Source organism: Periplaneta americana, chromosome 4 (assembly GCF_040183065.1).
Source record: "Periplaneta americana isolate PAMFEO1 chromosome 4, P.americana_PAMFEO1_priV1, whole genome shotgun sequence".
Taxonomy (NCBI): domain Eukaryota; kingdom Metazoa; phylum Arthropoda; class Insecta; order Blattodea; family Blattidae; genus Periplaneta; species Periplaneta americana.
In genome coordinates this window covers 118,839,242-118,866,602 of record NC_091120.1, presented here as the reverse complement: position 1 = coordinate 118,866,602, position 27,361 = coordinate 118,839,242, and the positions used below count along the sequence as shown (strand labels likewise).

General features: G+C 35.1%; 1 protein-coding gene across 2 annotated transcripts; it reads right to left on the bottom strand.

Moving 5' to 3' along the window:
* Positions 1-3,771: 3,771 nt before the first annotated feature.
* On the bottom strand, positions 3,772-9,357 carry LOC138698144 (putative nuclease HARBI1). 2 transcript variants are annotated; one of them, XR_011331727.1, is made up of 2 exons: positions 7,472-7,855; positions 3,772-6,529 (listed from the first exon to the last, which is right to left on the bottom strand). XR_011331727.1 is itself a non-coding variant. In XM_069823877.1 (2 exons), exons 1-2 carry the CDS (start codon positions 9,338-9,340, stop codon positions 5,624-5,626), a joined length of 1,161 nt encoding a protein of 386 aa, XP_069679978.1. In that variant the 5' UTR covers positions 9,341-9,357; the 3' UTR covers positions 3,772-5,623. The 2 variants fall into 2 exon arrangements, 1 of the variants encoding a protein (XP_069679978.1); XM_069823877.1 differs by lacking the exon at positions 7,472-7,855 and adding an exon at positions 9,086-9,357.
* Positions 9,358-27,361: the final 18,004 nt, after the last annotated feature.

Below are 27,361 nucleotides of genomic sequence, written 5' to 3'. Positions count from 1 at the left end.
CTGTTGGTATCGGGGATCCTTATTTCTACGAATATTACCTATGTGGGCACTCTTCAGTCTGGAAATGATAGTTTGGTGCTTATCTTCTTTCCAGATTTAATATTAATGCAGTTTCATGATTTTGTAGACTCAGTTATATCAAGACAGTATGGATAGAAGGTATTTTGTATGTTTTGTTTTTAGTTTTGTATCCGCTGTAGATTTCCATGTTCGTTCTTCCCAGAGCCGGAATTAAGACGAGGGAGCATCGCTTTAATAAGTGTCCTAGTGAATCTTCTATTGCTATTGCATGAAAAGCCGAACATAATCGGGGTTTATTTTGTTTTAAATTAGTAGTATTATTTGTAGTGATTATCGAATAATTTCTCATTACCATCTTTCTGTTCTGCTTCTTTGTGTACTGCCCTAAATGTTTGTTGCTTGTTCATCTTTTGACAAATTTGTTTTGGTATTTACATGGGAAAAAATTTCAGGCTATTTTGAAGAACGTGTTACCCATATACTTGTTACTTAAAAGCACTTTTCAACTCCTCATCTGTTTCACGGGTTTTTTTAGGTTATGTGCATCACAGGTTTCATGCAATATATCTCAACTTTTTCCGGTAAGTTTATCAATATAATTTCATTTTTTTATAATTCTCGTTCAAACGAGGAAAAAAAATCACTTTTGACAATTTTTCCTCTCTCAAAATCACGAGTTGAACTTCCTTCAAAATTCCCATTATGTTGGGAGGATATATTTTGGAACACTGTAAAGTGTGAATTTCCTCTTTTGTGTGTATTTATTTATTCAGGGACTAAGGAAAATAATGATGTCCTAATTTGTTTACATAGTATTTCGATAAGTAAATTAAAGTTGCGACCTTCATTGGTTTACATCTTGCTTATCAAATAGAAAAGAATTTGGAAATATTGAACATGGAATTCTCAGGGATCAATTTTATGTCCATTATTATTTCTAGTTTAAATATTAATGATTTAGACTCAACCATAAATAATTTATTCCAGGTGATCTAATTTGCATATAATGAAAGTGTTGTCTTTTAGGAATCCAATAAAATACAGAGAATTCAATTCGGTAAGAATAGTTAAATAGAACAGATAAATTCTGTAGGACCAGAAATTAATTTTTTCATAAATCAGTAAGCTTTTAACTGTATTTCAACTCATTACTGAGGACAATAATAAAATGAATTTATAGCAATGATCTTGCATAAGAACGGTTGCTGAGGTACTGCCACATCACTCTTCCTACAGAAAAATTTTATATTTTGCTCATAGGAATTATTGCAGGAACGACGACAGGTCCATGAACATTTAAATTTTTTAAGTCTGTTATGGGTTTTTTTTTTTGCGATTTCCCATATTTAATAGGCATTTAATTTCCTCCCGAGTGTCATTTATATTTGTTACTGTTGCTCCAAGATATTTTAATTTTTCTACCTCTTCGAAGGATAAATGAACACGTGGACTTTCCACCATATTGCATCACCACAGATGTCCAGGAGAAACATTTCTTTAATCACACAAATTAAAATTTCTGTATAATTAAGTTAGCTTAAAAATTGCATTGGGATTACAATTCATATGCTTTAAGGTACTATGGTGATGTGGCGAAGCCATCTTTCTGTGATAAAGAATTATGTATGTCTTAAAACAGAAGTATTGCGAAGGGGGTGCAGGTAGTTACAGGAATGGCAACATTTTCTGCAATCATCCCACCTCAGTATAATCTCATATTTTTACACCCCAACTCCTAAAAGTCCCCTCCTACCTGTTACTTGTTTTGTGTAGCGGAGTGCCTTAAGTTTGTAGCTGATCTCTAAATTCTTTCCCCTTTGCGTAAAATAGATACCGTACCTTGACCAAGGACACTTCGTAATTGTTTTGCATGATGTTAAGATTACAAACAACATAAAATATTAATATTTGAGGAGAAAAATTCGCTCCGGCGATCGAACCCGAGTCCTTGGTTCTACATACCAAGCGCTCTGACCACTGAGCTACGCCAAATTCAATCCACAGCGAATTTTTCTCCTCAAATATTGTCAATATTACAGATATTATTCTGTATGACAAATTAATAAATCTATAATATAACATAAAATATGTTAAGGATTTAGTTATAGAACATAATCCGCTCTATCATAGCAACAAACACGAATAAATATTATGTTTTTTAACACAAGGTGGCACGAAGCTTTTATTTTGGGGAGGGGGGGGATTCATTCAACTCTTCCGTAGTGGTGCTAATAGCAGTTCTATTGGGTTGCATGTAACTCCTGCTAATCCATAATTTGCCGTATTATGGACATTAGTATATAATTATATAACAGTCTTCAAATCTCTCCACAAAGCTCTGATTACGAATAGTTTAATGAGTCACAGTATGTAAGAAATGCAACTAAATGCAATATAACAAATTATACCATATTAACATATCCGAAGGGATCATATGGAATTATGATTGAAATGAGTTATTTCTGTGGACTTACAAGGAAAACCCGCCATCTCCTTAAAACCTAGTTTTTAGATATTTGAATTTAGAAGGTTCTCCCTGTCAAGAATCTGTCATTTATGGACTTAGAATATTTCAACTATCTTCTTCATACATAGGGACTGGATAGAAATGTCATTAACAGAGTTCTCTTAAACTACAGAGAAAAAAATTCTTACTTAGATATGTTATAAACTGTTTTTTTTTTTAAGCATAGTTAGTGCGTTTTTCTTTGTAAGCCCAAGAGCATACAATTTTATAAACTTCAATGGAGCCTAATTATATTTATTTCATTTCAGATGAAGAGTACAAACAGAAATACATAGGGGAACTTTCCTCTTTGGGAATCCTTCAGCCCCAGAATGCTGAAACACAGATGCCGGAGGCAGCAGCAGGAACATCATCATCATCATCAACAATAGCAACACCACCACCAGCAGCAGCAGCAGCAGCAACAACAACAACAACACAACATCCTGGACTACAGCAGCTACACACCTCTTAATAACGGAGAGGCTACAATTAGAGGTGGAGTTCAAAAAACCACAATATAAAGGCAAACTGTGGTCCAGGATTTCAACAAACCTTAAGGACAAAGGCTACAGTTATTCACCCAGTGAATGTGATTCCAAATGGAGAAATTTAATGGGGACTTATCGAATAAACTTGGACAAGAGGTCGAAATCTGGAAGTGGCTGTGTGAGGTGGGAGTGGTTCGATTTTATACATGAAGTGTATGCAAAGGATGTAAACACTCAACCCCCCACCTCATACATCACCAACAGTTGTAGTCCTCAACCTCTGTCTCCAAGGAATAATAGTCAATCTTCAATTTCTTCATCTCCTTCTCCATCAACTTCTTCCTCTTCTTCACCGTTACACAAGAAAAGAGTTCGCGACTCTGAACCACCGTTGTGGTTTCAGAATTATCTAAAAAAAAAACATGAAGATATTGTGAAAGAAGAAAAGGAAGAAAAGAGATGGAAGGAGATGAAGGAATTGGAGGAAAAGAAATTGAAAAGTATGGATGCATTACTGGATGTATTAAAAAATCTAACAAAGTAATAAAAATTGCTGTCACAAAACTATATTGGTTTTAATATCTCATTTCATGAAGAGAAGGTTGAAGACAGAAGTGATCAAAACAGACAGGTTACCATTTGATTTTTATGTTGGAAAACTACTTAACCAATAAGGACCACATTTTCAAAAAAAAAAAAATGCGTGTCTTGCATATTTCACATTAACTTTATTCTGATTGGATGTACTGTACAGCTATATTGATGAACTCTTTGAAAGTCCTTTTTTTTTTTAGGAGGCCCTCAAAACATTGTTTTTTTTAATGTCTCTTTTCTAAAAAACTACAAGAAGCAGAACTGTGAATATTTTCATACATGTTAGGAACCATGTGTTACAAGTTGAGGAACAGGAAATCTCATAACTTCATCACCATCATATAAAAAGAATTATTTTTAATGTTCAGTTTAAATTAAAAAAAACATGTTCTCAGAATATTAAACAGGCAGTACGAATGAGTCAATCCTTCTGCTACCAAGGTTTTTCACAACTTACAACTACCAAGGAAAGGTAATATAATTACCCCAATCACAATCATACATGAACCTTCGGTAATCATTTCGAATAAAAACAATTTATGCACGTATTATTGATTATAGACTTTAAAAAAATGTAAAATATAAAATAATCATCCTATTTTCAAAAACTCATGATGGTTCAAAAGTCCCGTTCAACTTTTGTTGGAAACATGCACCAAAATTAATGGACTTAACATATGTTACTGGCGACACTACCAGGTGACATATAGAATAAATTTAAACTTTCCTCTCTTTCATTTCCAAGACAAACTTCTTAATGTTACACAATTTTGACATGGCGGCAAACACATTTACAAGCAATGAATATCACATTACTATAATATAAATTGGAAATCATTTCAGTTAGTTATTGGAAATTAAATATTACAATATCATACATACAACCATGAGCAACTCAATAATGTTTATAGAAAAATTGGAATTAATTTCTAAATATATGAAAATAATAAATCGCCACCAGCATAGCTCAGTTGGCTAAGGTGCTTGTGTGCCGACCCAGAGTTGCACTTGGGTGTGAGTTCTATTCCCTTTCGGTTAAATTTTTCTCGAAGTTTTCCCCAACCATAAAATAAATGTCAGGTAATTATGGCGAATCCTCAGTTTCATCTTGCCAAATACCATTTCTTCATCACCAATCTCATAGACGCTAAAGAACCTAGTAGTTGATACAGAGTCGTTAAATAACCAAGTACAAAAAAAAACTAATCTAATTTCAGTTATTTGTTGAAATTCAAATAGCTACTGTTTTCGAACACAACCTATACTACAACGAGCATCTCGAAAGAAGGCTAAACGAATCATTATTTATAGCAGAATCACTTTCAGAAAAAAACCTTTACACACAGAAATAAAAAATTGCGAACAGAAGATCATGATAATATTAATAACATATAAATAACACAAAATAAATTATTATAAATAACACGAAATAAAATATTTTCGAGGCAAACAGTGACATGGAGAAAATTAAGCTACAGTTTGGATTTTATATCCTGGAATTGTCACGGCACAGACTACCATGGGGGGAGGGGGAGGGGTAACAAGAACACCCCACATAAGTAATGTGAATTTCAACTTAAATTAATTACTTATGTTATCGTTAATTGAAATTGTTAGTAGACATATAACAGACAAATACATGGAATTTTAAAAAGAAATATGGAGAAAAATAATAATTTAAAAATCGTGTGGGGTAATCGCAATACCCCTCTTGATAGTAGGAGGGTTAAGACATTATCAATATGACTGTTTATCACTTGGTGTGATACAGTATAAGAAGCATCTGTGCACAATTTTAATCAAATTGGACTTTAGTTAATCATAAAAGGAACATTGAAGATTGCAAAATGTCATTTTGAGAAAAACAGCAATGGTGATCTGTAGTCATTTAAAGGGTGTAAATGATGATTTTAATAAAGTACATTTATATACTCTGATTCAGAAAAAAAGAAGCAAATTTAATTGAATTAGAAGTCGAAAATGTCATTTTAGTCTTCAACCTTCCCTCAACTTAATTGTCTCCATGCAACATTCTTGCTATGTTATCTCTTTTGGCCTGCCCTGTCACATCTCCATTTCCATTTTGCTCAGTTCTCAACAAAGAGATGTCACCTTCAACATCAGGTGAATCATCTGCATGTGCTATACACAAATTGTGTAGCATGCATGAAGCTGTAATTACTACAGGGACAAATTCCCTCTTTCTTATGTAGAGATGTTTCAGCCGTCGGAAGCGTCCTACTAACTGGCCAAATGCCTGTTCAATAACTACTCGCTTTGAGCTCAACATTCTATTGTAGTTCTTCTGGGATCTTGTGAGGTGTCCATTGTCCCTATAGGGTGTTAACAAAACACTTGACAGGGGATAAGCACAGTCACCAAGGATGTGACAATGGCTGGGAATGAAGCCAGGTGTTTCAAGTTTTTCAGACAACCTACTATTTCTGAAAACTCTGGCATCATTGCTGGATCCGGGCCAGCCAGCAAATAGATCAGTGAAGCGAAAAGTGTGGTCACATACTGCTTGCAAAATTACAGAAGTGTAGCACTTTCTGTTGAAATGTGCTCGCTTCTCATCTTTGGATGCCGTAAATGATACATGCATGCCATCAATGCATCCAACGACATCAGGGAAGCTGTTGGGTCCACGGAGGGCATTAAAGCCTTCCTGGACTTTCTTCAGTTCTTCTCCTTGTGGCCACCGTATCACAGAATCTGATTTGCTAACTAAGCACCGACAAAATAATTCAAATACTCGGTGGGCATGTCCTGTGCCTATGCCAAACCTGTCTCCAACTTCTCTAAATGTTTCCTGGGTTCCAAATAACCACAGGCAAACAAGAAGAGATTTGGCTGGTGGCAAACCAGCCTTCGTTTTTGACGTGTTGTTGGGAAATAAGCCCATTTCCAAGACATGCTGAAATTAGAAAGTCCAAAATTAACCTTGTGAAACTTAATAAGGATAGCGTATGTTCTAAGTATAAAGCTAGATCCAAGCATTACATTGTCATATAATATAGTTAGCTAATCATTCAACCAAGTGTTTCACACCAAAGGAAATATTGTGAACTTGTTTCACACACAGAATGAGAGTTGAGACCAAATCACTTTAGTGTTCACTATAATGTTCATATACAAAAACAAAGGATACACCACCATAAACAGGATGAACCGTGAGTATTGCCAATAATTCTGGTGGGTGATTCCTTGAGTAAAGAGCACCAAAAAAAATCAAGTACCATTTTGCTATATTTTGAATAGCTTTCCAGAAAACCGTGCATTATAAAACACATTAATTATGAGAACTTGCAACCCTGCGGCCTACAACCAGCTGGAAGTTATGTTGCTCTGAACAAACCCCTCCACCTGAGTTGTTGAAAGTCAATGCCATCATGTACATTGCATTTAAATGCGTAAGAATAAATACAGATATATCGTTTAATTCTTGTGTTTAAACTGTGTTAGATAACGGAGAATGAACATTGCTTGTTTCAAGTTAAACAAAATCTTAGAAAATTTAAAATAAACTCTAAAACCTATTTTTCATTAAATGTTGAGAAAACACAGACAATAAGACGCGCTTCTTTCAAACTAAATGGATAAGGGTAAGAAATATTTCTACACTCTCATTTCAATTTAATATTTTAGAGATCCTGAACAGTAATGATGCATATTTCATGTTATAAAACCAAAATTTTAAATGCTAAAGGAAAAGATAAAAATACGATATTACATGATTAAATGAAAAATATATAACGTTCACGTCCACGATGCAATATTAGGAAGAAGGGTCATTTCCCTAGTTCTTCCTGGACCCCTGTACATGTTAGTAATTAACAATATGGTAAGGTAGACTTACCTCCTTCGGTGTAGTTCTCTATTTCATTCAGATCTTGAAATATTGACACGTCAATGGAAGAAACAGTATTGAAACTTGAATAGGAGTAAGCACCTTGGTTTGCCACCTCAGTCTTTAAATTCGACGTATGGCTATATAGGTAATGTGATGTTTTATCTACATTCAAGTTACGCTTTTGAATAACCTTTATACAGAGGTTAGGTTAGTTCAGGTTATGTTTCCCTGAAATTTTCCAACCACACTTTCTCGAATTGTCATTCGACAGTGTAAGTATGGTGAAACTAACGTTAAGATATTTCCGGTGATTTCTGAAGTGAATTTCGTTGAACTTACACGGATTTCTTTTTTTTGCCGTGCAGTTTATCGTATATGCAAGGCATAACAAAAGTCTAACTACCAAGTCACAGATTCATATATACAAGATGTACAAGCGGAGTACGAAGTGCTAGTTTAGCCTAAATAATTGGTAATTTCCTAGAAGACGGGCAAAATCCAACATGGCTGACGAAAACTACCAAAACGTTCTGCCAACTATGAAATTCAAATGTCACCAGATATCACAAAATCAAAGATGGAAAATCAAACATATATTCATATTTTTAAAGAAGAACAAGCCCTTCAAAAAACGGAAATATGTTTAATTTTTCATCTTTGATTTTTATGCTGTTTGGTGGGATTCGAACTTCGTAGTTGGTAGTACTTTTCTGGCAGTTTTCGTCCTCACTTTACCCCCACAAATCACTAAAACACAAAACAAAACAATAATTTATCACCTCATCAAACAAAATTCAATCCTCATTGACGTCTTCAATGACAACCACTTACTTCACTTCCATTATGACACAGGCTTTAAGGCTATCTAAACTTAAACCATGCAGCCAACAAAGAACTAAACCAACACTTTGTCGTACAGTCAAGTTCACATAAATAACCATGTATTGACACAAAATGAAATTCTCTTTGAACTCTTATTACACCTTAACTTGCACGGAAAATTCAGTAAATAATTCCTTGGAACCATAAGAACAGTTCTCTCTTCAACAATCGACACAATTCTTATTCACCAGCGAAAGAATAAACCAAAATCGACACAAAATTTAGTACTCTGTTCTATATTCACACATCTTTCACAGATATCATAAAATGACAAACTTTCAATAACTTTGGCCATCAAACACAATATAATACCACTCACGTCAAACAACCAAGAACAACTTACTGACGTCATTATCCATTCAAAATTAACGAAAATTCTAGAACAAATGATGATAATCAAATTGAAGGAAAATCACAAAATGACAAACTCCCAATAGCTTTAGCCATCAAAACAGTATAACACCACTCACGTCAAACAACCAAGAACAACTGACAACGTCATTACCCATTCAAAATTAACAAAAATTCAAGAACAAATGACAACTATAACCAATCAAATTGAAACAACATCACGGCGACACCTCGTATAAAAACCTAGAACTAACAAATAAAAGTCACTAAAAAATCACTAACATTTAACTCTAAAGTAAAAAAGTTGGTAATACTTAATACATCCAACTAGGTGCCCGTCTTCTATGAATTTACCAAATAATTTCCAAAGTTGTCATGTAATAATACCTGAGCAGTGGTTCTTGTAAGTCTGAAATGACTTTTGAAATCGAAGTCTGTGTACCGTGGTACTACATTCTCACAGTAATCTGTGATTTTCGTTTTATGTTCCACACGAGAAGAGGAAAAAACACAAGCAGCAAGTGCTACGACCTCTTCCTCATCATCTTCACGCTTTCTTTTCTTCAAATAAGCTGAATGAAGAAAATGCTCGCAAAAACTTGCCAGTGTAGCACATAAAGCACCTTCTCTCACAGCCGCCATGTTGCCACCGGACTGTCAGCGGTTCTGTTCCTTATTTTCGTTGCAACGTGACGTCACTGATGCCACCGGTCCGGTGAGATTCGGAATACGCTGCTATACAGTGGTCATGCTGTTCTGTACAGCGCTCTTTGCGGTGCCACCGCTAAACACGTCAGATCTGAACTAAGCGTCCACCGTTGTAAAAAAACGTCTGCTTACAATGTTGTGTATACGGAGGCAAGAACTACGAAAATACAAAGAAAAAACATGCCTGTTGGATGTGCTGCATATAACTGCAATGTCAAAAGGAAAAAGACAACTGATTTATCATATTTCATGTTAATTTTATGAAGTTAAGTCCATAGTTTTGTTAATTAGCAGCATTTTTTTTCATGCATAAATGTGTAATAACTCCCGGCATACCATGCGGTGTGTACAGTATTTTTCTTTTCTTGCAGATTCCCTTTGAAAAAAAAAGAACTGTTGAAACAGTGGATAATAAATATGAAACGAGAAAAAATTGCGTCTCTCCGAGCTGTTAATTTCTAGAAGTTCTTTCAGTACTCCATCAAAACACTTGTTTATAATTTATGATGCAGTTTCACACAACCTATTGTTCAAGTCCCTAAATATTTACTGTAGCTTTGGTTAACTGCATTTTCTTGAAAAAAAATAATAAATTAACACTGTCTTCATTATATCATAAGCTTTACGTTTCATAGGTGAGGATCTGAAGTTCATGTTGTTCTGGAAATGTGCAAGAAAACCAGCAATTGTTTTTATTGCCTTGTCAACAATTGCCTCCTACTCCTTGTCATGTAAATATATTTGTCTTCTGAATGTGGAGAGCATAGGAAGCTGTGTTTCGTGGGATGCCATTTAACCCTTGTCGTGTTTTTTACCCACTGATTTAACAAATCTTTGTTTTCTAAAGGAAAAGTGTAAGTTTCTCTGTTGTATATACCTAATGCGTAAGTAATTGCAGTGTATTACTTTCATTATTATATTTGTAATTATTGAAAAGTGTTTTTCTGTTACATTTAATATGTAATTAATATATTTTCTGAAGAAAAAATCTTTAAGTGTTGAGTGCTTTCTTAATGAACAAAATTATGTAATATCCTTTATTTCTGTTCCTTGTGTCCGACCTGCTTATAGAGAAGACGATGAGCTCCAGCTTATAAAAAGTAGGCCTATTTCGAAGATAAACGATAAACCAAATAAATAGTTCACTAGTAATCTACTTAAACTAAATACGGATAAAACCACTACAATTCCGTTTCAGACCCAGTGAAAAACAAATAGCAATAAAATATTAACATTGTATTTCGACACCGGCATCCTTTACTTCTGCTCCTTGTGTCCTTACTGCTTATAGAAGAAGACGATGAGCTGTAGCTTATAAAAAGTAGGCCTATTTCAAAGACAAACTATTAATCAAATAAATGGTTCACTAGTAATGAAGTTAAACTAAATACGATAAATCCGCTACAATTCCGTTTCAAACCCTGCAATAGCAATAAAATATTAAAATTGTATTTCGATACTCGCATCCAAAATAACGCAAAACTCTGGGGTAGGTCGTATTGTTGTTAGTATTTTGACTGGAAGGACATGAAAGAATATAATTGGGCACCTACATGCAATAATGGGGTAAGTATGAATATATTTCGTAAATACTTACCCCATTATTGCACGTGGGTGCTCATACACTAATAATAATCTGTGGTGCCACAGCCCTTGAAAGGCTCAGACAGACCAGCCGGCTGTTGGCCTCACGTTCATTTTTCAATAATAAATACTCTAATGTAGCAAAAAAAAAAAAAAAAAAACTGAAAGCATGTTTGGCCATGTTTTACCCAAATTACAAGCTTGGGGGTAAAGGTTGTTTACTACAGTTAGAGTTAGGGTCTACTTTCATTCTATATCTTTTGGTATAATAAAAAGTTTTGCAACGTGTTGACTGGGAAAACAATTTAATAAAATCATCCGAATCATACTCGTTGATTTTATGGCCAATCTTGCGGGTCGCATTTAAAAGAACCTAGGAATATTAACATTTTCTTCAATATATTTGCTAGGGCTTCTTGCCATATGTACATGACAATTTTGCTTAGGTTATTCTTTTAAGGTTTCCTTCTAGGAACAGCTCAAATGTTTTGAATTTAGCGTACATAAGGTCTTTATTTAGATTAAGTTACTAGCACATATTCGAGAAATACTAGGATTTTCCACTTCAATTTAACTGATTTATGCAAACGAAATTTTGACAGCTGGCGATTGCAATGTTACTTATCGCAACACCCACTTTGTTTTGGGACGATCGTTCAATTTTCTTCAAACATGGCGGCGTAATGGCCACTCTATATCTCTCTCTTTCTAACTCGTTGAGTAGACATAACAGCCTATCTGTTGTCAGCAACGAGATAGAAAGATAAGACTATAGAGTGGCCATGTTGTCCTGTACAGCGCTCTTTGCGGTGCCACCGCGAAACACGGCAGATCTGAGCTAAGCGCCCACCTTTGTAAAAATTCGTCTGCTTACAATGTTATTTAACGGAGGTAAGGAGTACAAAAAAACGAAGAAAAAACATGCCTATTGTGTGTGCTGCATATAACTGCAATGTCAAAAGGAAAAAGACAACTGATATATCATATTTCATGTAAATTTTATGCAGTTAAGTCCATAGTTTTGTTAATTAGCAGCATTTTTTTCATGCATAAATGTGTAACAACGCCCGGCATAAACAAAATAAATGGTTCACTGGTAATGTACTTAAACTAAATACGGATAAAACCACTACAATTCCGTTTCAGACCCAGTGAAAAACAAATACAATACAATATTAAAACTGTATTTCGTCACCGGCATTCTTTATTTCTGCTCCTTCTGTCCTTACTGCTTATACAAGAAGGCGATGATCTGTAGCTTATAAGAAGTAGGCCTATTTCGAAGACAAACGATTAATCAAATAAATGGTTCACTAGTAATAAAGTTAAACTAAATAAGGATAAAACCGCTACAATTCCGTTTCAAACCTAGTAATAGCAATCAAATATTAAAATTGTATTTCGACACTCGCATCCAAAATAACGCAAAAATCTGGGGTAGGTCGTATTGTTGTTAGTATTTTGACTGCAAGGACATGAAAGAACATAATTGAGCACCCACCTGCAATAATGGGGTAAGTATGAATATATTTCGTAACTACTTACCCCATTATTGTACGTGGGTGCTCAATTATACACTAATAATTATCTGTGGTGCCACAGCCCTTTAAAGGCTCAGACAGACCAGCCGGCTGTTGGCCTCACGTTCACATTTCGATAATAATTATACTTTACTGTAACAAAAAAACTGAAAGGGTGTTTTGTCATGTTTCACCCACGTTACAAGCTTGGAGGTAAAGGTTGTTTACTACAGATAGGGCCTACTTTCATTCTATATCTCATGGCATAGTAAATAGTTTTGCAACGTGTAGAGACTGGGAAAACAATTTAATAAATTCATCCGAATCATACTCGTTCATTTTATAGGCAATCTTGCAGGTCGCATTTAAAAGAACCTAGGAATATTAACATTTTCTTTAGTATATTTGCTAGGACTTCTTGTCATACTACATGACAATTTTGCTTAGGTTATTCATTTAAGCATTTCTTCTAGGAATAGCTCAAGTGTTTTAAATTTAGCGTAGATAAGTTTAGATGAAGTTCCTAGCACGTATTTGACGAAATACTAGGTTTTTCCACTTCAGTTTAACTGATTTATGCAAACGAAATTAAGACAGCTGACGATTCTAATGTCAGTTATCACCACGCCCACTTTGTTTTGGGCGCATAAGTTCATTACCGACGGTCGTTCAATTTTCTTCAAACATGGCGGCGCAATGACCACTCTATATCTTTCTCTTTCTAACTCGTTGGTTGTCAGCAATGAGTTAGACAGAGAAAGATATAGAATGTTCATTGCGCCGCCATGTTTGAAGAAAATTGAACGACCGTCGGTAACAAAGAGTTTGTAATACTTACTAGAGACACATACCCGTGAGTGGCAGGCAAGGAAAATGTCACAAATTGAGTCGGCTAGAATCCGCGGCGCGAAATTCGGAAACAGTACCACAATACATTGATGTAGCCTGGTGATAGACACTGTTTTAAACATCTTTTACCAAGGATGGATCGTGATGAAATAAAGATGAATGGCAGAGGAGAGCTGTATTTATTGAAGTATTATATGATTCATCTTTGGCGATATTATAAAATCAATTCAATCTCCGGTATAAGTTTATACTCGGGATAAGTAAATGAAATATTGAATAATGGCAATGCCAACATGAATTTTCAGTATTACCAGTATTGTTTAAGGCCACAATAATAGATAACTACTGTAATATTTAAAATAATCTATATTTTAATCCTTTCTTACAAGGGAAGAGAAAGATATATGGTGCTTAGAAAAAGTTGTGGTGAAATATGAGATCATCAAAATTCTGGAAACCTGATTTAAAACATAACAAGAATAAATTTTTATCATTAAACAATTTATTAATTGTATAGCTGTCAGTACAGGCTTTTTAATGCAGTAGTAGTAATAAGCCTAGTAGTAGTGACAGAATAGAGGTCTAGTAGTAGTGGTAATAGTAGGCCTAGTAGTAGTGGTAATAATATGCCTAGTATTGGTGATATTAGTAGGCCTATTAGTAGTGGTAAGAGTAGGCCTAGTATTGGTGGTATTAGTAGGCCTAGTATTGGTGATATTAATAGGCCTAGTAGTAGTGGTAATAGTAGGCCTAATATTGGTGATATTAGTAGACCTATTAGTAGTGGTAAGAGTAAGCCTAGTATGGATGATATTAGTAGACCTATTAGTAGTGGTAAGAGTAAGCCTAGTATGGATGGTATTAGGAGGCCTAGTATTAGTGATATTAGTAGGCCTAGTAGTAGTGGTAACAGTAGGCCTAATATTGGTAATATTAGTAGGCCTATTAGTAGTGGTAAGAGTAGGCCTAGAATTGATAGTATTAGGAGGCCTAGTATTAGTGATATTAGTAGGCCTATTAGTAGTGGTAAGAGCAGGTCTAGTATTAATGGTATTAGGAGGCCTTGTATTAGTGATATTAGTAGGCCTATTAGTAGTGGTAAAAGCAGGCTTAGTATTGATGGTATTAGGATGCCTAGTATTAGTGATATTAGTAGGCCTATTAGTAGTGATAAGAGTAGGTCTAGTATTTATGGTATTAGGAGGCCTAGTATTAGTGATATTAGTAGGCCTATTAGTAGTGGTAAGAGTAGGTCTAGTATTGATGGTATTAGGAGGCCTAGTATTAGTGATATTAGTAGGCCTATTAGTAGTGTAGGAGTGGGCCTAGTATTGGTGGTATTAGTAGGCCTAGTATTGGTGATATTAGTAGGCCTAGTATTGGTGGAATTAGTAGGCCTAGTATTTGTGGTATTAAAATGTCTAGTAGTAGTGGTAAGAGTAAGCCTAGTAGTAATAGTTGGCCTAGTATTGGTGATAATAATAGGCCTAATAGTAGTGGTAATAGTATGCCTAGAATTGGTGGTATTAGTAAGCCTGGTGGTGGTGGTGGAGATTGTAATAGTAGGCCTAGTAGTAGTAGTAATAGTAGTAGTAGTAGTAGTAGTAGTAGTAGTAGTAGTAGTAGCAGTAGCAGTAGCAGCAGCAGCAGCAGCCCTAATAGTAGTAGTAGTAGCCCTAGTAGTAGTAGTAGTAGTAGGTCTAATATTTGATATTAATAGGCCTAGTAGTAGTGATGGCAAGGCAACTTCTGGTGGTGGTAATAAATTTGTGGCCATCAGCTATATTTTCACGAATAAGCTAGTAGTACCAAACGGAAATTTCATGATTTACCTTAATTTATTCTGAAATTAAACAGTTTTATAGAGATACTGTCTGAGGATTTTATTATGCACTTTGCTATTATAATCTACTGTAATATGATGGCACCTAACAGTTACATACATTGTTTAAATCAACCGTATAAACCAGATTAATATGTTTCTGGAAAAAATGTTATCCAAGAAATGTTCCGACATTCTGTAAACACATTGAAAGAAGGAACTGCATTTAGAACATTTTTCCAAATATTAAGATATGTATATTTTCCTGGGCATCCTACAATAGTAAGCTATGTTAGAACAATTATTTGCGGCGCAATATTTCACCATTTTCTTATTATTTCCCTTCAGGTGTACTTATATTTATTCGTACTCCTCAAATAAGCATGAATTGCTCGCACTCCCGGCGAAGCATCAACTCCCTTTAATGGCGGCCGAACATCGGTTCAAATTTGTACGCTACACTAGCGCCATTGGTGTCTATAGTTATATATTACAAACTCTTTGGTCGATAATGAACTTATGCGCCCAAAACAAAGTGGGCGTGGTGATAACTGACATTACAATCGTCAGCTGTCTTAATTTCGTTTGCATAAATCAGTTAAACTGAAGTGGAAAAACCTAGTATTTCGTCAAATACGTGCTAGGAACTTAATCTAAACTTATGTACGCTAAATATAAAACACTTGAGCTATTCCTAGAAAAGAATAACCTAAGCAAAATTGTTATGTAGTATGACAAGATGTCCTAGCTAATATACTAAAGAAAATGTTAATATTCCTAGGTTCTTTTAAATGCGACCTGCAAGATTGCCTATAAAATGAACGAGTATGATTCGGATGATTCTATTAAATTGTTTTCCCAGTCTCTACACGTTGCAAAACTATTTACTATGCCATAAGATATAGAATGAAAGTAGGCCCTATCTGTAGTAAACAACCTTTACCTCCAAACTTGTAACGTGGGTGAAACATGACAAAACACCCTTTCAGTTTTTTTGTTACAGTAAAGTATAATTATTATCGAAATGTGAACGTGAGGCCAACAACCGGCTGGTCTGTCTGAGCTATTCAAGGGCTGTGGCACCACAGATAATTATTATTAGTGTATAATTGAGCACCCACGTACAATAATGGGGTAAGTAGTTACGACATATATTCATACTTACCCCATTATTGCACGTGGGTGCTCAATTATGTTCTTTCATGTCCTTCCAGTCAAATTACTAACAACAATACGACCTACCCCAGAGTTTTGCGTTATTTTGGATGCGAGTGTCGAAATACAATTTTAATATTTGATTGCTATTACTAGGTTTGAAACGGAATTTTAGCGGTTTTATCCGTAATTAGTTTAACTTTATTACTAGTGAACCATTTATTTGATTAATCGTTTGTCTTCGAAATAGGCCTACTTCTTATAAGCTACAGCTCATCGTCTTCTTGTGTAAGCAGTAAGGCAAGAGTAGTACTCCTCTTGCAGTAAGGACAGAAGGAGCAGAAATAAAGGATGCCGGTGTCGAAATACAGTTTTAATGTTGTATTGCTATTTGTTTTTCACTGGGTCTGAAACGAAATTGTATTGGTTTTATCCGTATTTAGTTTAAGTACATTACCAGTGAACCATTTATTTCGTTTATGCCTGGCGTTGTTACACATTTATGCATGAAAAATAAATGCTGCTAATTAACAAAACTATGAACTTAACTTCATAAAATTTACATGAAATATGATATATCAGTTGTCTTTTTCCAGTTGACATTGCAGTTATATGCAGCACACACAACAGGCATGTTTTTTCTTCGTTTTTGTGTATATCTTACCTCCGTTATACAACATTGCAAGCAGACGAATTTTTACAAAGGTGGGCGCTTAGCTAAGATCTGCCGTTTTTCGCGGTGGCACCGCAAAGAGCGCTGTACAGGACAACATGGCCACTATATAGTCTTCTCTTTCTAACTCGTTGGTTGTCAGCAACGAGTTAGATGCCCACGTGCATCAACGTCGGTTGGTGTAACCATCGGTTAAAATTGTGACCTAATCCCCGATTAAGCATTTTTACGGTGAATCGACCTCGGTTACGACTTAAATAGGAAGTTAACCACAGTAATCTCTAACCGGCCAAATATGAGCGGTTAAAGGAGATAACCAGCGATTAGTAGAGCAAGTAAAGCAAAATGGCGGCCATAACCACAGGTGATTATTTCGAAGACGATTATTATTGTGCCGTACTTGAATTACTTGGATAGAGCATGAGCGTGAAGGTTCTTTAGTGGAAAGAGAGAATTCTTGCGAGCAATTAGGTGACAGAAAATTTCAGGAGGGATTTCGTTTATCAAAATCTACAAATGGATCAATTGAAATAACACAAGAACAATCATATTTCTCCTACGGATCGGCTGCTTATATTACGATTCTATGTAACTATTATTTTTCTGTATTTTAAGAGGGAATACTCGAATACCAGTATCTCTTTCTCTATGTCACTGGCTGAACAAAGAGAGGTTATGGATGGATCTTAGGATAATACATAATTCCCTGGTGTAGTCCAAGATCGTACACACATTCCTACCAATTTTCTGCATCCTTTTCCTTTATGGATATTCCATCTTTTTTATATAATAGGCCTACATTTAAATCTAGTAATTAAGTCTATCGATACTTCAACCTAACATTGGGATATAATCATTTTTGAATTCAATTTTCCATTTTGTACGATTTTAACCTAAAAGTACTGAAAAACAAAGAAATGGAACTCACAAATATAACAGCGCCCAAAGGCAAACAAATGCAACGCGAAAATGTAGGATACGTTCATTTCGATGTAGAACATAGTGAGCGCAGTCGTTTTTAGACGTTGACTATTATCTTTGCAGCGGTATGGATGCTTTCCTTTAGTCATTTTGTAGAAACAATGTACCATCATGGACTTTACTCTGGTTAAATGAGGTGTCAGCTAGTCATGTTTTAGTAATCGGTGATTATGAATGGTGCACATAAATTACATTTTAACCACGGCTACTGTTTAACCATCGTTTCGTAATCCATGATTACTGCGTTTTTAATCAATATTGATGCACTTCGCCAAGAAAGAGAAAGATATAAGCTACGGTTTCGCTACGACGATCTTCGTCGAACGAACATCGCTGACGATTGAAATCGCCAGCGGTCATCGTCAGAGAGTGGTTTTTTTTACCGGCGAACTTCGTAGGTGGATAGTTTATTGTTTTATATAGTTGACCATGTCTGATCAGCTGATAAGTGGATGACAATATGATAACGTTATAATAACAAATTCTGTGCGGATCTTTAAAGTATTTAATGTCATGTTTAGAAATAGATATACAGAGGGGTTTTTTAATTAATTGATATTAAGACATCTTGAAAATGAACCCACCAATTTTAAGGAATATTTCAGTCTTTCTCCCGAACAATTTCATTTTGTTTTAAGTTCAATTGAAAATGATATTGTAAAATTGCCCACAAAATTTATTCACAAACCAATAAGCGCACTGAAAGATAAGCATAACTTTAAGGTAAAAACCAATTATGTAAAAACTTTATTTCTACTTTTTACAATGTTATTTTTTCATTTAGGAGCATTTATTTAGGAAATAATGTTACAAATAAAAAAAATAATGTGAGAAGGAGGTTGTTGCACTTCTCTCCTTTGCTCGGAATTTCACTTCACTTACTATTTCACACTCACACTTTTGCTTCAGTAGCTAAATCTGCAGCATCGTGGGTGTCCTTCAATTATGAATCACTTTACTCAGTTGTATTAACAGTTGTGGTTGTTGCAAAATATAGATTTGTTATTGTTTACGTTGATTCTTCTTTTTGGCTCATGTCGAACAGGGATTTGTGTTTAATCAATTAAATATATCGCCCTCATTAGTGAAGAAATTGCAGAAAGATTTCTATTTTACCGCCATTATGGTATGTATGATGTATAAATCACATGTTATTAAATTATTTAATTCATGACCTACTGTAATTTTACAATTGGTTTCTCGGCGATGATCGCCAGGTTTTTGACTCCAAGGCAAACGTCGACGATGTTCGTCAAGCCCAGCGACGTTCGTTGACGTTCATCGCCGTAAAGAAACCAATATGAGTGAAAAATTCCAAAGTGTTAATCAAAAAATAAAAAAAGGATTATAAATGCTGAATCTCTTCATCATTTAAATACATGTCTACAAAATGAATCATGGGAAAATGTATATAGTACCGATACCATTGATATTAATATTAAATTTAATGCATTTTTCACTACATTTACGAATTATTTCAATGAATGTTTTCCAGTCAAGGTGGTGAAAAAATGTAAAAGTAAAAACATGTGGATAACTCAGGGAATTAAAATATCATGTACTAGAAAAGGAATCTATATTTAATGAGTAGGAATAGTGATGATCCTCATGTTCTTAATTACTACAAGAATTACTGTAAAACTTTGACAAAAATTATAAAAGATGCAAAGAGAATGTATCTGAATGAAAAAATACAAAATTCAGATAATAAGATTAAAACTATTTGGGATATCATTAAAAATGAAACTAATCTATATTCAAAGAGTGAAAATATTACTTGCATTAAAATCAATAATAGTAAAATAGACAACCCAAAATCAATTGCAAATCATTTTAACGACTTCTATATAAATATTATTCAGAACTTAAACATTCAAGATTGTGCAGAAGATGCTGCACTTGGTTACCTAACTGATGCATTTAACACTGAGTTTTTAGGTCTCAAATTTATTCCCACTACCGCAGCAGAAATCATGCATGTGATAAAACAACTAAAAACAAAATATTCCTCTGGATATGATGAAATTCCAAGTAAAGTTCTGATAGCTTGTTCTGAAATATTATCCCCTCCGTTAAGCTATCTATGCAATTTGTCAATGCAATGTGGTATTTTTCCAGAAAGACTCAAATATTCAATAGTAAAACCAATATACAAAAAGGGAGATAAATGTACTATTGCTAATTATAGACCCATATCATTATTAACAACATTTTCAAAAGTGTTTGAGAAAGTTATGTATAATAGATTATATCATTACCTGGAGTCCAACAATATATTAGTTTTAGAACAGTTTGGATTTAGAAAACAAAAATGGACAGAGAATGCTGCTTTTAGTTTGGTGGATGAAATACTAAATTCATTAAATTCGAAACTACATGTAGGTGGGATTTTTTGTGACTTGGCTAAATACTTCAAAAGGTGAAACCTTACTATTACATTCAAATCAATATCATTATTCAATTACAGGACCTAAAGAACCAACGAGAATTCCCTGGATAACCACTCATCATCCAGATGTACTTAATATTTGTTTATATAACACAAAATACTCTCCAGTACAACAAATCTGCTTAAACGCTCTCGACTCTGACCATATTCCAGTTCTTTTGACTTTCAAGGCCCCCTTTCATATGATCTCAAGTCAACCTTCTACAGAGAAAGTTACAGATTGGAATTTCTTCACGAAACGCATGCACCAAATTATCCCGGGTAATCTACCGACTTTGAAAACTTCTGAAATAGACACTGCTATACAAATATTTTCTGACACTATCATAGAAACATTCGATGAAACGTCCTCCACATTGACTATTGAGACATCAGATAACATCTACGGTAGTACTGAACTAAAACATCTTCTTAAAGCCAAAAATCAAGCTCGAAAATGGTGGCAGCTTTATGCGGATCCTCAAGCAAAAAAAGCTTTTTATCGGTTCCGTATCAACGTGCTATCCGAAGAAAATATGAGACTCACAAAATCAATAAGTTTGCCGACACAGTGGAAAACTTTATACCTACAGGAAAAACCTTCTTGACTTTTACAAAACGAATGCTAGGAAAAACTACCACAATAGGGGGCCTACCTATTAAAGACTCAAGTGGTACATTTAATTATGATCCTATTGATAGGCTTCAAGCTCTTGCAAACTCCTTCCAAAATCGATTCTCCTCCCATTATCATTCCTCACTACAAGACTTTTCAACAACAATATCACAACATGTACAGTCCATATTACATCGCCCTGAACCTGGAAATACACCTCACGTACGACCACAAGAAATCAAGACCATAATTCGAAACCTAGCACCGAAGAAGACACCTGGCCCGGATAAAATCACATCAGCCATATTGAAGAAATTACCTAAAAGAGCCATAACACATTTAACAAAGATATTCAACTCATGTCTACGTCATAATTATTTTCCAACAGCATGGAAAACAGCACATATTATACCAATAGTTAAGCCGGGAAAAGATCCAACATTACCCCAAAGTTATAGACCAATCAGCCTAACCAACTTCCTTGGAAAAATTTTTGAACGTATCATTCTGGCACGACTAGAGCCATATTTAACTGCACCAAATGCCATCCACCATGAACAGTTTGGATTTAAACCTCAACATAGTCCCAGAGAAGCACTTCACAGAATAACAACATCCATCCAAAGAGGATTTCAACTTGGACAACATACAGTAGCTACATTTATTGACATCCAGCAAGCTTTTTATACTGTCTGGCACACCGGTTTGTTATATATTCTTAACATTCCTGTAAATTATACTAAACTTATCGCCAGTTATCTTACAGATAGAACCTTTCGTGTTCAAGACGGACGCTATCTCTCTAACGCTCACACAATAACTGCAGGAGTTCCTCAAGTTCGGTTTTAAGTCCAACACTGTACTGTGCATATGTCTGTGATATACCAATTCAATCCTAATGTAAACTTATGCTATACCCTGATGATACTGTTATTTATACTAAGCACATAAACATTCAGTTTGCTTGTCTACAAATGCAGGAAGCCTTAAATATCATAACCCAATGGTCCACAAAATGGCGTCTCAAGATAAATGACTCCAAGTCGCAAGCAGTTGTTTTTACACGAACATTTCCGCTGCACTTTCAGCCCTTCACCATCCAAAATGAAAATATACCTTTCTAAACTACCGTCAAGTATCTTGGAGTTCTTCTTGATAAGAGACTTACTTTTAAACATCACGTCACACATATTCGTGAGAAGGCCTTCCAAAGATATATGCTTCTCTACTCATTTTTCAAGAGTTACACGTCTTTAAATATCAAAACAATGCTGTACAAAGTATTAATTCGATCCTACATGACATACTGCTGTGAAATATGGGCTCAAGCACATACACGACATCTTAAACGACTAGACGGACTTCAACGAGCAATCTGTAGAACCATCACTGAAGCGGACTATCTCATCCGAAATAGCCAACTGTATGATGATCTTGGGATACTATACTTTTCAGATTATATCTAAACTCTTCGTACAAAATTTCTAGCATCCATCCACAACCATCCAAATCCACTAAAAAGTAAAAATATAACGGTTCCTCATACATGACAGTATCAATTTGCTCACTCTACCATTGGTAGATAACGTTGCCTTGAAATATTATAGGTTATAACTTATCATATGATCTCCTACAATTCTTTCAAAAGGAAAGGGTCAAATTCGACCTGGTACTTATGAAGAAAAAGTCATTGGACAAAAAAACACAAAAAAAAAATAAAAACTTATCTAACTCGTTGGTACGTACACGTTGGAGCGACGATAAACGATAAAAGAAGCAGCGATCATAGACTTACTAAATAACCGCTAGACCGCTCACTGGCGCTAGTGTTATGTTCCCAAATTGAACAGTCGACGAATGGCCATTTGTTTGGTAGAGCTGAATAAGTATTGTTCTTTCGTGTGCTCCTTTTAATTGCAGTAATGCACACGGATGTAACGATAAAGAAGGAAGGAATGTTATATCTCACTGGTTAGTTAATCCTTAATTTCTACGACGATTTTTTCTCCATATTATGTTACAGAAGACAAACTATTGTACTTGCCATATGACTCTTTATACTTCAAGTTTCCTCTGAGTAAAGATTCCCTTAACCGAAAGTGGATAGGTGCAGGGGCGTATTTTGCGGACTACCGGGGCTACCGGCGGTAGCCCAAGGAAATTACAAAAGAAAAAGTTTATAATATAACATAATGTAATAATTTTGTATCACCGTATTAGTTTTACCACAGTAATTAAAATTAAACTAATTGTTAGATTTATATGCGCTCTCTGCTCTCGAAAAGAAACAAGTTGTCAAGGCGGCATCACTGGAGAAACCGCTGCTAGGAGGGGTAGCCTGTGACCGTTCTACTAAGCTGTCCTGTCGCACAACTGCCCATCCCCCGCTCCCCTCTGTTTCCATCATGCAGTGTACTAGTGTAGGCCGGGCGAGTTACCGCTCTCGTGATCGGTTTCTTCGCAGGCGCGAAGCAACATTACGCTTAGTACTCTAGCTCATGAATGTGATTGTGTTCTTGCAGTGCAGTATTTTAAATTTGTGATTTGTTCAAGTGTCTAAGAGTTATATTAATTGTGAATTATTAAGTTTTTAATTTCCCAATTAAGTGATATTGTGAAAAATATGGCAGAACAAGTTTCTGGAGAGGTTTGTGTTGAAAATGACTGTGTAATAGAAGGTTTATTAAAAGTGCCTTTTAACCGTCGTACATACAACGAGGAAGTTGAAATTGTGAAAATGGAAAGACCAACTCCTGAGTTAAATTTGTCCATGGACGTAAAAGAAAAACAGCGAGAGTACACACGCCATTTCACTTCAACCTCATATGGTAAGTGGAATTGGTTGTGTGGAAGTTCTAAATTGTCTAAACTATTTTGCTGGCCATGTTTGTTATTTAGCCGCGAAACTAATGTGTGGTCAAAAGAGGGGTTTTCTAATTTGAACTCCCTTCGAACGGCAGTCCTAAAACTCGACAAATCAAAAGCTCATATTTATAGTAGCATGAAATTTGCAAACTTTGGGAAGACAAGAATTGATTTACAGCTAGATAAGCAAAAAGCTCTACATATCAACCAAAACAATGCTCCTGTGGAAAAAAAGTCGGGAGATTTTACTGCGTCTCATTAACGCAGACTGTTTTCTAGGAAAACAAGAATTGGATTTTCGGGGTCATAATGAGAGTGTGGAATCAGACAATAGAGGAAATTATATTGAATATTTAAGTTCCTTAAGTGAATTTGACCATTTACTGGCCAATCATCTTGAGAGTTCAACAGTATTCCGTGGTACTTCTCCCGCAATTCAGAATAACTTAATATTTGCTATAAGTGGGGTTATGATAAAGAACATAAAATCTGAAATAGAAGAAGCACCTTTTGTGGCCATTGTTGTTGATGAAACAAGTTACTGCTCTAATCAGAGTCAACTGCCCACTGTTTTAAGATACGTCGACAGTACTGCCAATGTTCAAGAACGGTTTATAGGATTCACAAATGTCAGTTCGGGCAAAACTGCTGCTGCTTTGTTTCAGCATGTGGAAGATATTATAGCAGAATACAATGTCGGCAATAAGTTAATTGCACAGACATACGATGGTGCTTCAGTTATGGCGGGAAATATTAATGACTTAAAAACAAAAGTTCAAGAAAAGTATCCTCAAGCATTATTTGTCCATTGTTACAGCCATGTTCTCAATTTAGTTTTGCAACAAACTACTTCAACCATTCCAGAATTCCGCATTTTTTTCAAAACACTCTCGGGTTTAGCTGCATTTTTCTCATCATCTCCTAAAAGATCAGAAAAACTCAAGGAATTTATGAAAAAGAAACTCCCAAAAGTAGCACCAACTGCATGGAATTTTACATCTGGGCTTGTAAATACAGTAAAGAAATATAGAGAACAACTGACTGCTTTCTTTGAAAATATCATTTGTAATGACTCTGAAGAAAACTGGGATGATGTAATTGTGCAGGCTCAAGGATATTTGTATTTTTTCACACAGTTTTAGAATATATTTCTTCTTGAAGTCTATGCTAGAGTGTTCGCACGTACAGATGTGCTCTACAATATTCTTCAGACAAAAAGTCTAGACATAGCATACTGCTTGCAAGAGGTATCAAAGTTAAAAAATACTATATCCGAGTTCAGACGTAGTGGGTTTCCGTCCATATGGAGTAATATGGAAAATGAAAATTCTTCAGACAATACAATGGAACCACCATTAAAGCGAAGAAAAGGAGATGATGAATTGAAATACAAGCAGCTGTACTACAGCATACTAGATCGTATGCACATGGAAATTACTGACAGTTTTTCTGATTATGGAAAGCTTCAGTTCACACATCTTCTAGATTCTCAAAAATTTTCTGATTATAGAGAAAAGTTCCCGAATGAGGCACTAAACAAATTATTTCAGTCCTATGACAGTCACTTTGATCAAGTACGTTTGAAAAATGAATTAAGTGTAATATATTCAGCAGAAGTCTTTGATTTTTCAAACAAACCTATCCATGAAATATTATCTGCCATATATGAAAACCAGCTGAACCAAGTTATTCCTGAAGTCCTTAAATTGGCAACATTAATTGTGACAATACCAGCTACGTCAGCATCGGTAGAAAGAACATTTTCTGCGTTGAAGAGAATAAAATCTTACTGTAGATCAACTCATACACAAGAACGTTTATCCGGCTTGGCACTGATGTCCATTGAAAAGTCATTTCTACAGAAACTTCGCAAGCGGCCCAACTGTAATTTCAATGACGAAGTCATCAAAGTATTTTGTCTCAATCAAGACGTCTGGAATTCACATATAAATAGGTAAGGAAATTTATTATAGGGATTTTAAAATATATTTAGTGTAATAATAGGGTCAGTGGTAGCCCAGCCCCTTAAACCAGTATACGCCACTGGATAGGTGCAATCCGCAGAGAGAATTTCTACCCTACATTGAATCATTCAGTGAGTTCAACTCATTTCGAAGATAGTGATTACCTTTCAAACTATGTTATTATACACTGTTATTGTCCTTCACTCACTCTATATCATTCATTTTCTTCAGTGCATACATGACTAACAAAATTATTCACCGAACTTAAACATACAGAAACTCCATAAATTATAAAAAAATATATTTTTAATATAGCTGAGTGAACGTAATTTTTGTCTTAGTTATGGATTAATGAAACAATTTCTTATGCTATTGCTGCTGCTACTCCTATTATTACTACTACTACTATACCTGCTATTGCTGCTACTACTTTTTTTGACTTCATGCAGCAATTTAACCTACAGATTGAATTAAAAAGTTGACATAGGCTTATTGATTCTTTTATTAACCGTGGTTATGAATGTTCACATTCAGAGTTCCTATGAAAATGATGCAAGTCTGAACACAGTACCTACGTCTGACAGCCATAGTTGTCGGGTATCCCAAATTAGGTGGGATTCTCCCAATTCCCTGGTCGAGTCCCGATTAAAGGAGTCGGGATTGACAAAAATCCCGATTTTACAGATATTAGCCTTGAACATATTTAAGCAAATTAGTCTGTATTTCCCATTATCCGATATTTTATTTATATATTGACTCAAATGGTATCATTGTAAACATAGAGATAATCCGCGGATATTTAGGAAGTCTATGAGGTAGCCCAGCTGATTGCCGTAAGGCAAAATAAACTCGCAAAATAATACTTCTTCTAGTTCTACCGCATTGTTGATTATTCCGTTCCGGTCCCTAGTCGCTGTTCTCGCAATTAGTAAACATTGTGTATTTCAAGTGCGTTGACTGGCAAGAAATATAGCGTTTTGATATCGTACTTTACACTAATAACAGAGACATACAACTGCTGCGTTTTGTAGTTTAGTGAACTATGTTTAAACATGGATTCATCGTCAGATAGTGAAACTGTTGCAGTACCGGTTCCAAAATTAATTTATTAGCAAATTGTTAAAATATAGGCTATTCGCGGTCAGTAAAAGATAAAAATTATTGTAGTGTTCACTGTACTGTGTGTCCTTCGTATTTTAGTGTTTGTCACGGAGGCGAATAGGCCGATTACATTAAAAAGCACGTGAACACTGTGCAGAAAACTGCTATAAATCTTATGATAGGGTAAATTGTTGACAAGTCTAATGTCTTAGATTAGCTTCTGATATCCCGACTTCCCTCGCAGAAAACCTAGCAACTCTGCTGACAGTAGAAACACGGTATTAAAGGTATCGCAAAGGAAGTATTGTTCCTTTAAACAAAAACATTTAGCTTTCGGATACGCAATACAACACGTATTCAAATAGCGGTTTCGAAATCCCGCGCGTTTTCTACCTAA

What these genes read in the sequence shown, in the direction of transcription:
- LOC138698144 (XM_069823877.1), bottom strand. Translation starts at nt 9,340, where the DNA reads ATGGCGGCTGTGAGAGAAGGTGCTTTATGTGCTACACTGGCAAGTTTT. An exon ending in TTACAAGAACCACTGCTCAG is followed by an intron (nt 6,530 to 9,085) that starts GTATTATTACAT and finishes TTCTAATTTCAG; the next exon opens with CATGTCTTGGAAATGGGCTT.